The sequence below is a fragment of the Urocampus carinirostris genome, chromosome 3 (assembly GCF_059441175.1).
Source record: "Urocampus carinirostris isolate Australia breed hairy pipefish chromosome 3, RoL_Ucar_1.0, whole genome shotgun sequence".
NCBI lineage: Eukaryota > Metazoa > Chordata > Actinopteri > Syngnathiformes > Syngnathidae > Urocampus > Urocampus carinirostris.
Genome location: NC_142351.1, coordinates 30,352,564 through 30,362,253, shown reverse-complemented (window position 1 = coordinate 30,362,253; position 9,690 = coordinate 30,352,564). Strand labels below are relative to the sequence as shown.

General features: G+C 40.0%; 1 protein-coding gene across 1 annotated transcript in view; it reads right to left on the bottom strand.

The window, feature by feature from the left end:
* Positions 1-661: 661 nt before the first annotated feature.
* The window catches only part of fbxo3 (F-box protein 3), a 12,507-nt gene continuing 3,478 nt past the window's right edge, over positions 662-9,690 (bottom strand). The window contains exons 2-13 of the mRNA XM_088331371.1: positions 8,636-8,814; positions 7,408-7,497; positions 7,021-7,184; positions 5,587-5,701; positions 5,300-5,504; positions 5,187-5,232; positions 5,041-5,125; positions 4,807-4,929; positions 4,627-4,742; positions 4,441-4,548; positions 1,352-1,431; positions 662-1,285 (exon numbers count right to left, since the gene is read on the bottom strand). Of these exons, the coding sequence (XP_088187497.1) occupies positions 1,148-1,285; positions 1,352-1,431; positions 4,441-4,548; positions 4,627-4,742; positions 4,807-4,929; positions 5,041-5,125; positions 5,187-5,232; positions 5,300-5,504; positions 5,587-5,701; positions 7,021-7,184; positions 7,408-7,497; positions 8,636-8,745 (1,380 nt within the window). The 5' untranslated portion in view covers positions 8,746-8,814 and the 3' untranslated portion in view covers positions 662-1,147. The remainder of the gene's footprint in view (positions 1,286-1,351; positions 1,432-4,440; positions 4,549-4,626; positions 4,743-4,806; positions 4,930-5,040; positions 5,126-5,186; positions 5,233-5,299; positions 5,505-5,586; positions 5,702-7,020; positions 7,185-7,407; positions 7,498-8,635; positions 8,815-9,690) is intronic.

The window sequence follows — 9,690 nt, the reverse complement described above, 5'->3', positions numbered from 1 at the left end:
CTGTCGCAGCATTATGCCCAGCAATTATGTCAGCTCCCTATAGGTGAGCCGCGTGTTATGTAAAAATACAAATTTCTTGACCTAGTATTTGAATAAATACAAGTTTTAATGATAGTTAATTTATTTTTTCCAAATTATTCAAATATTTAGGTTTTTAGCACTCAACAAGAACAATAGACAATACACACAGTGTTTTAAATGGCAAAATATTTTCCTTAAAAGTTGCATGAAAGTTGAAGTTAAATGGCTGCTAGTACGGTATCTTTAATTTGTCAATTGTAATAAACACAAATACTAATTAATTTTCAATGTACTTGATTTTTTTAAAAAAGCATTCACTTCCTAAATGATGTAATAATCAAATATTTTTACATCCTCGTCTACACATCAATATGTGCAAAGCTGAGCCCTCCTTCAGTAAACTGGACTAGTTCCCCAAACACATTTTAGGCCTGTAGAGGACGCTTTACCAAGTCCACTTGCATTTGCCAAGTAATCTGGATTAAAACCCTGAATTTCAGGAGTTTGAAGCAACCGTTCTAAAACTCGCTCACTTGCCACCCTTGCAACTGTCTGCTGCACCTTCATTTTGGGACAAATGCCCGTTAATTAAGTGTTTCACATAACTAGTGTTAAGTGTTTCACATAACTAGTGTTGAGGTAAAGTAGCGATGAAGATTTATTTTCACATAATCACAAACAACCAAAGCTAGCAATTACATTGAAGCTTTATCACGTTACCATAGAGGTTGAGTTTGCAGTTACCTCACCTTTTCATATATGTGAAGCGACTTGAAATTGAAAACAATCCTTACAATATCCGCAATCAAAAAAAAAAACCTTAATCATTGATGGTTATCTGTCTCCTGATGACTCCCCCCCACCAAACAAAGAGGAACTGGCAAATACCAGCTAAGGATGAATTGTGTTCCGGCTGCTAGCACCATAAAGTTCAGAAGTGAAGCTTCACCGTGACCTTCCCTGAAAATCTTAACGAAGCCAAACAAGCGCAATGAAGTTGTGCACACGAGACAAGGTGCGAGGTCACGAAGTCGCATCGAGGCCACAACTTCGCATCGGTCCCTCATCCAAATCCCACCACCAACAAAACAAAGACCGAAATGGGTCGGCCTGGTTTCCACCTCGATCAGATGTGTCGGGGACACCAGGCTCCCTCCAAGGCGGACATGTCGATACCTCTCAAGCCGTTGTAGTCACCTTCATCTTGGCTGCCGAAGTCGCTCCCGTCGCGGCCGTTGAAGCCTGACGTGTAATTGCTCGAGTCCTGACAGAGGAACGGGACCGGGAGATAGGGTGAAGGTTTTAAGTTCTCGTGTCGGTGTAAACTCACCGTCCCCAATGTGGGCTCTCGAAATGGTGGGCACACCATCTGGAATCGAGGGATCGTCACATTGAACACTTCTTTGTTGTCTAAAATAAGACATACAAAATTAAATGTGGTTCCCAACCTTTTCTGTACCACGGACTGGTCTGATGTCTTACAATATTGCTCGACTCCTGCTCAATAATATGACTTATCAACAACAGTAATAAGCTTAAACTCACTGTGTATCTACTAGACAATTAGGTGACATAGGAAAAGGCATTAGGTTTTATTTCATCACACTATTTTTTAGTTATGTTACCGTCTTGAAGGATATAAATGTAAAAAAGCCTGACGAGGGAATAAACTCTTTGGTGTATTTGATGATGAATCAGACTTTGAAGAGTATTCAATAAATGTATTGGCAATTTTATTTTAGGGCAGTGGTTAGCACATTCACCTAACAAGCAAAAGATCCCCTGTTCGAGACCGGGTGGAAACATTTGTTTGCTTGGAAAGGGAAGGGTGCCACCAGGCTGTACTCACCCAAGACACACCACAGGAAACAGTGCCCCTACGGCCTCAGTGGCTAAGGGATCCGACCAACCAACCATTGTGTTCATAGTTTACGTTGTCAATAAATGATTTAAATCCTTGTGGCATGCATTTTCTTTTGTGACACAATGCAGTGTGTCATAAACTGTAATGGGAATTATGCCGTTACGTAACGTAAAAAGAGTCTATGAGCACTAAACAGTACTTGTAGGGCCCACTTCTTGAAAGCTCGATAAAGTCCATATGAATGACTTAAAACGTGTAAGTCCCTTTGGGCCATTGTCCTTGTTTGGGCCTCAGATTCCCTTGCACATTATATTTAAAACAAATAAGACAAATTCAGCAAAACATTTTAAAATAGGTATTTAGTCCCGGGGATGCGTGGAAGATCTGCTCTACCATACTCATCATTCTGTGCGGGGACATCGACCTGACATTTCAGTAACGGGGGAATCTAACTATTCCACCGTTACAACCGACGTTCCCTCTAAGCTGCGTGCGTGCGCAATTGCGCACATTCTCAGCGCACAAGAATATCTATCCAACGCAAAGTTCCCTCTAAGCTGCGTGTGTGCGCAATTGTGCACTACCCAGAGCTTTGCCGCGCACAAGAAAATCTAGCTAGCTCACAAGGGCTCGAAATTGCTAATTAAGAATCAAATTAAGTTACAGTGCATGAAGGTAAAAATACACGGGCTCCCCTGACGTTGTCTTCTAAATGCGGTATTTTGAAGTCAAGGTCGGAGTGGAACAAAGTTGAGTAAAGTCAGAGTTTTTCGAGAACCGGCTTCTTCGGCTCGGCTCACTAAAAGGAACTGGCTCTTTCGGGTCCTAAACAGCTCTTCAGGTTGTTTTTGCTTCTTTCATCCCTATATGACCAAATATTATGTAAAATTACGCACAAAATGACTTAAAGGAAGGGGGAATAGAACAAAAAAGAAAAAAATACCAAAATGAAAAAGTAGTGAAAAGCTGAGAAAAAAAGAAACAAAAGAAAGAAAAAAAGGAGGAAAATTTCAGAAAAAGCCTGAAAAAAAGAAAAGATAGAAACAAAGAAAAAAAGTAAATAGAGAACAAAAAGAAAAAAGTAACAGCTAGGAAAATAAACACAATGAGATTTTTTTTAAAGGAATTAAAAAATAATAATAGAAAAAAACAGAGAAAAAGAAGAAAAAGTTTGTGTTGCATTCAAATAATTTCCAATTATAACCAAGTCAATCTTGTTGCCAACATTGTACTTCCAATAAAAAATGTGATTAAAAACTGTGTATTGTGCAACCAACTAAATAAGCCCCCAAAAATGTTAGTATTATGCGACAAGAGATACCAGGAAAAAAAATGGAAATCTTGTGAAAGAATTGTTGTAAAAACAAATGACGTTTGTAGGCCGTACAACCTTAGCAATAATACATGAGTCAATTCATTCAAGAGTGAAAAAATTTTTTGCATCGCCGGAAACTCCGCAAAATGTGACGTGATGTCAAGTTTTGGACATGTTTGATAATGACAGTTGCCACACTTGGGATTGCCGTTGCTCACTGTTGTTTCAAGCGTTGCTCACCGACTTTGTGTGAACGCTCAGACCCTTGGAAAATTAGAGGGAACATTGGTTACAACGCTGTGACCGTTACTGACGGTCAAAACGAGTTTGTTACTTCGGCTGCAGAACGCCAATGGCGGCATTTCCCTGCAAACCCGATGTCGTTTACAACAGTGCGGTTTTTAGCTGTACAGTACTACCAAGTTGTTTACGTCACGTCTTTTCGGATTATTTGATCATTCAAAACAGTGGTTGGATAGCGATTACAAATATAGTATTTACTAATGCGCCCGAAAGAAAAAGCGAATGAGGGCTGAGTCGCCAAAAATGTCAGCCCTATATTTATTTGACAGTGCTGCCGCTATTGGTGCGGCAACAGACACTAAAATGAAAAGATTGGACCGAAGCACTCGTAAAAAATGGTTGGGTTTGCAGTGCAAACTTCCTAAGAAAAATGAAACTTTTATGATTGTTGCTATCGGATCCATTTTACGTATTATATCGTCAAAATAACTTTCAGCGTGTAGCCTAAATGCCAACGTTAACACAATCCAAATCATTAATTAGATACATTCTATTATCGATGTATTTATTGTTTTTTTTATTTTTGGGGGAAGCATCTCTTGATGGCATTTAGGCTGCATGCCTAGCAGCCCATCTTTCACAAAAAGAAAAGGCTCAGGTGGGGACTTTTAGAACAGGTTGGATTTTTGTATCTGAGGTTTGGGCTCTCTCCTCTTCTCCCTGCAAGGTTTCTTCATTTTCTTTGTGTTGAGGCTTTTGAGTTTTTCCTTGCCCTCGTGTAGGTTTTAGATCAGGGGATGGTATAATAGTCTGTGGTTTGCAATAGTCTGTGGTCTGTGCAGCCCTTTGAGACTCCTTGTGATTAAGGGCTATACAAATAAACATGCCTTGACCCTGCATGTTCAAAATACATTGATGCATTCTCTTTGTTTTTTGTGTCTACTAAATTAGAAACTTATCAAAGACGTACATATAACATCCTTGAACGTGACATTACCGAGTCTGTGGAAGGTGTAGTGTCCCTCCATGTACTCTGATGGCGTCGAAAATGTGGTGCAGCTAGCATACTCATGAATCTTTCCAGGCGTCATAACTGGAAACTCACCTGCACTCACACAAACACCACACACACGCTTAATTGCTCTCTTTGTGCAATCGGTGAGGATGACAGGCGGCGACATACCGACCACACCGGGTCCCTGCACCTCCTCCACGTTACCGTCGGAGGTTGTGATTTTCCAGTAGCGGCTATCCAGCTGGCAGGCCACCTCAGGCGGCGCACTGCCGGCCATCTCGATCCTGGAAGGCACATTCGCCTTATTATTTGGGTGGAGGGCGACCAAACCGAGAAGGGGGAACGTACCTGATGCGGTAAGTGAAGAAAAAATGGGGCGGGTGGACGGAGGAGAGCTCGGGTAGGAAGGAGGTTGAAACGGAAACGGTGATATCGCCGGTGGTGGTAACGCAGCTTTTATCGTGCACGTACCTGCAGAAAGAGACTATTTTCTTCAATCAAAGTTTTTTTGTTGAGTATATGAATATCGTTTTAATAATGTATTGACTATTAATGCTTTGATAAAAACATGAGATCACGTACCTAAAGATCTGGTCTCGGATGATCGGGTACTCTCCTGTAACCACATTGTGGACGTAGGTGGTGAACCACTCCAAGAAGGAGGACCCTGCACACGGACACAGGTTTATTTCATTCTGTATAAACGTGCTGGTAAAATTAACACAAACCAGTGATAAACATGTCAACGGCTGAGGAATCCTGGGCTGTCTGATCCTGTAAGAGAGTAAGTTGAGTAACAGTATACAGGGAGGCAACACTTGGTGGTGTGACGTGTGCGAACCGGGCAGGGGTAGAAGCTCTCAAACATGCGGCGGCCTTCTGTGTGTTCCAGGGCCATGTATTGGCTGAGACCCGTGTGGAAGCAGAAGGTGAGCGGGAGGCAGCGTCTCATTCCCTTCCTCAGCTGAAAACCCCCTGACGCTGTTTCCACATCGAGCAGTACCTCCGAGCGGTAGTGATTGGACAGCGACATGCTGCCCATCAGCCTGGAGCAGGGGTTAAATCAATTGTATAGCGGTGAGATGGGGCCACATAGGGAGGTCGCAAAACTGGCGTGACCATACTGACCCCGGAATGACGAGCATCTGCCCATTGTGGATGCGGTACGAGCAACGGTAATCGTCCGGAAGGCGGCAGCCGATCTGAGCCTCGACACTTGCGAGTTCTGCCTCTGAGGCTCCTTCTAAACATACCAATGGAATGAAGCCAAACATTATAAAAGAAGGAAGGCAATGATTAATACAACGTAATGGAGGGAAAAACTGAGTGCCAGAGGGTGATGGTTACAATAAACGGCACCCAATACAGAAAATAATATTTTTGCTCTTCACACTTATCCAATACCTGTCCTCAACTACAATGAACTGAAACTGTTAGCTGGGCGGGGAAGGTTACTTTGAAATATCTGATAGTTACTAGTTACCTCTTAAAACTGTAATCAGTAACGTAATCCAATTACCATAATATTGCTGGAACGTAACTTGATTACTTCCAACTACTTTTTGATTACTCCAATGCCAAGTTTCCTAATGAAAGACAAATTAAAGTAAATATAAATAAAATTACCAAATTTTGTATAAGATAAATGAAAGACAAATGGAGAAAACCAAGATCAGGTAGTTGCTTGTAGTCCAACAAAAAGAGGTCAGATTTTAACCAGCAAAAATAAAACCTACTCTTTTTCACATGGCAGACAAGATATGCTCTGTTTTAGTTTACCGAGCAATGTTTTAAACACACAAGGTGTTCACTTTTTAGATTTACAACAAACTATGATTTCTTGTCATTTCTCTCTGTATCTTTCGTCTCAGTGATTGACACAATTAATCTATCGGCACATAATGTAGATTTAAATGTGAGACACATGTGAATGAGTGTATGAAGTGAATAAATGGATGCTAGAAAGGATGCCGTGAAAGAGGGTAAACGCCCGCAGGTATTCAATTGCATTAATCATTTAATTTAATGTTATTTGATTTATATGTTCATACTTGTTTGTTGTTATGTTGTCTCTTTAGTTGCACTTTAATGGTATGTCACATTTTTGTTAGTTTTTGGACATATAACCATGTTTTCTACTCAGGCACCTAGGGCAGCTACAGGGTGACCTGAGAGTGAGCGCACTAATGTGTGTGTGTGTGTGGAGTGAAGAGGATGGCAGAGAGGGAGAGAGGCGCAAACAGACATTACCAATTCAAACAGAACTAATGCTAATGAGGAAAGAGTTCCAACTGACAAAAATCGAACTTTATTATTGTCCACTGAAGTGTGCAACATAAATCTACTTTTATATAAACTTGTAATCCTGAAAAGTGATTTGTTGACGTCTTTTTTCCTTAACTGTAACGAAATCCAATTACATTTTTGGGTTCCCTAATTACCTAATGCCGTTTCAAGTATTCCGTTACTCCCCAGCCCTGACTGTTACATAAACATGACACTTCACATTTACAACACAACGCATTCTCAATTGGTTGCAATGGAAAAGTCTTGTGACATCACCTTTCAGCGACATGATCATACGTGGACATCTTTGTTTTAGGAAACTGGTCAGCTGTTCCCAGGCTCTCTTTAACACCGAGTAGTACTCGATGTAGCGGCCTAGGTCAGCATAGTAGTGCTTGAAGAGGTTGAACCAGGACTGGCCGCTCTGATGCCTCTCCTCACTAAACATCAAATAAATGTTCAACAACTACCGTAAGCAGGGCTTGACAACTTAATGCAAAATGTAATCAAACCATGTGTTCAAAATATGGATTTAGAACTGGATGCAATTTAAAGCAGCGAGAAGGAAATTAATGTATATCAAGAAAAATAAAATGCACCCCAGTAAAGTCGAATATAATAGTTGTCCCGAATTCAATTTCAAGTCTTGTAACAGTGACTTACTCTGTGATGAGCCAGTGTTTAGCGCACAGCGACTTCCACAATGGATTGTGTTTGGATAATTCATTCAGCCTCCTGTTGGTGGAACTGACACTGCACACGAAACATTCACCAAAAGTCATTTATAATAACAGGAACCTGGAGTTCTTGGAATAATAGCAAAAAATAATAAACATCAAATATGCCGTATTTCCGGACTAAGAGGCGGGAACTGCAGGAAGGAGACAAATTTTAACACGTATATTTATATTGATATGGGAGAACGGCTCAGGTATAATTATTATTTCATAGATTTTAATCATGTCATCTAACGTCACACAGTGAAATAAAATGTGGAGAAGAATTAGCTTTTGTCTGGAGACAAAATATTTTTGCTTTTATGATTCTTTGGATCAAAAATATTTCCGATACGTGACATAATGTAGGTGAAACTGTGCGCATTATGTACTGGACCGAACGATTCTCATTGTTAGAGTAACTTCGGCTTAACATGCACCAAACTCGACGTGTGCACAAACCAAACACAATAATGTGCTTACCTAAACAAAACAGTGGGATTTGCACAATTAACATTTGATCATATCATATGCACTCATGAAAAAGAGCCATGTATGGTTCGCGAGCCATGGGTTACCGACCCCTGTTTTAGACAATCTAATTTTTGACTATCAGGTTGACAATTTTCAAGCTTGTGGGTCGATGCGCCATTTTCAATCAAGCAATCAAAAGCGAAATGAGATCGCTTTTGGGATATTACCAATCACAACAAATGGTACTGCAAAACTCATCAAAATAAACTCGTGTCGGCACTTTTTGAATGAGAATTTAAATTAGACACGTAAACTTATTTACTAAAGTGATTGGAGAAATGTCATGCACTGAGATTTCACACCATTTCCTATATCACTCAGAAGACCAAAGATATGATTTTCGTAAACATTCTTCATCGAGTCATGAAGTTGAGGCGTTAACAACATCATTGCAGCATTTTAACAGGGCCAACTGTAAGTATTTTCACGAGCTTTTGTTGCTGCTCGCTGACTAAGGCAATTGAACCATGTTGTACTGTTATAAAACGTGTTGTAAATTACTTGTCTGTCAAAAATGCTAATTGTTGTTAGCCGTCTTTCTGCCATCCGGCCAATTTTCCTTCTGCTAGTTTTAGGCAAGAACATCACAACCGTGTTGTAATTAAAGCAGCTATAAGATCGGTTCACAATAACATACTCACTGAATCAAATCTCTAAAGTCAAGAAAGGACAATATGTGCAGCAAAGGGTCCGAAGGGAGCGACTCCATCCAAAAATCGGTCGCCATTGTTGACAAAATTCTTCTTCGCATCTTCTGTCAATCAACTGTTGGCAAAGTATTTTAAAGCTCGATGTTGCCTCCCCTTGGACGGTTGAAACACTACAAAAATAAACACAACGACAGAAGAAGCTTTTAAGAACAAGTAGCGAACGTTCGCCATCTTTTAGAAGAGGTATATGTTTAAGCGTCCTGTTTTTTTGCAGGTTTCAAGATAACTGTTGTACAGATACCGCAGCAGAGTCACGTTAAAAAATACTCTTCAAGGTTTTTGTTTTTCTGGGGGTACCCTTAGCAGCAAGATGACAGACAATCATATCAGATTCCGTTTGGTTAGCCTCATGTTGTGCAAAAAAAAATACTTATTTCATGACCTGTCAGTATTTTAATGCATGTTTATTTAACTGTTCTTGTATTTTTTTGTTCATTATTCAAATCAAATTTGTTTTTTTAATTATTTTTTTTACCACTAGGAGGCATTAAATAATGCACAATGTCACTGTAAGAAATAAAATAAAAACCTGTACACATATAAAAAAATGATTTTATTGATTTGGGTTGTTTACATTTTGTCTTGACAAAACCATTTAGTCATTTAGAAAACTAAGATTAGTATTAGTGTGGTTGTTTTAAAACTTGAGAATGAGTTCCCATTAGTTTGACTTTTGGATTGCTAAGCAACTGTTCCCATACTTAGGCTAACTTCCAAATCAAAAAGACAACAATAGAACAAACTAGTGTACCATTCAAGCATCACCCGCATTGAGATGTGAAGCCATTTTGGGGTGCCATTTCCCTTTTCGGCGGGGTCAATTGCACCTGAGAATGGAAAACCCAACCAGTGAGAACACTTTATTAACTGGGAGAGTTGAATGTTTTTCTGGTAAAGCTGCCAAGTCAGCTTTTGGGGAGATTTTTCACATCTAGGGTAACCTACCTGACTGCCTGTAAAAGATGGTGGTCATAACAAACTCCTTT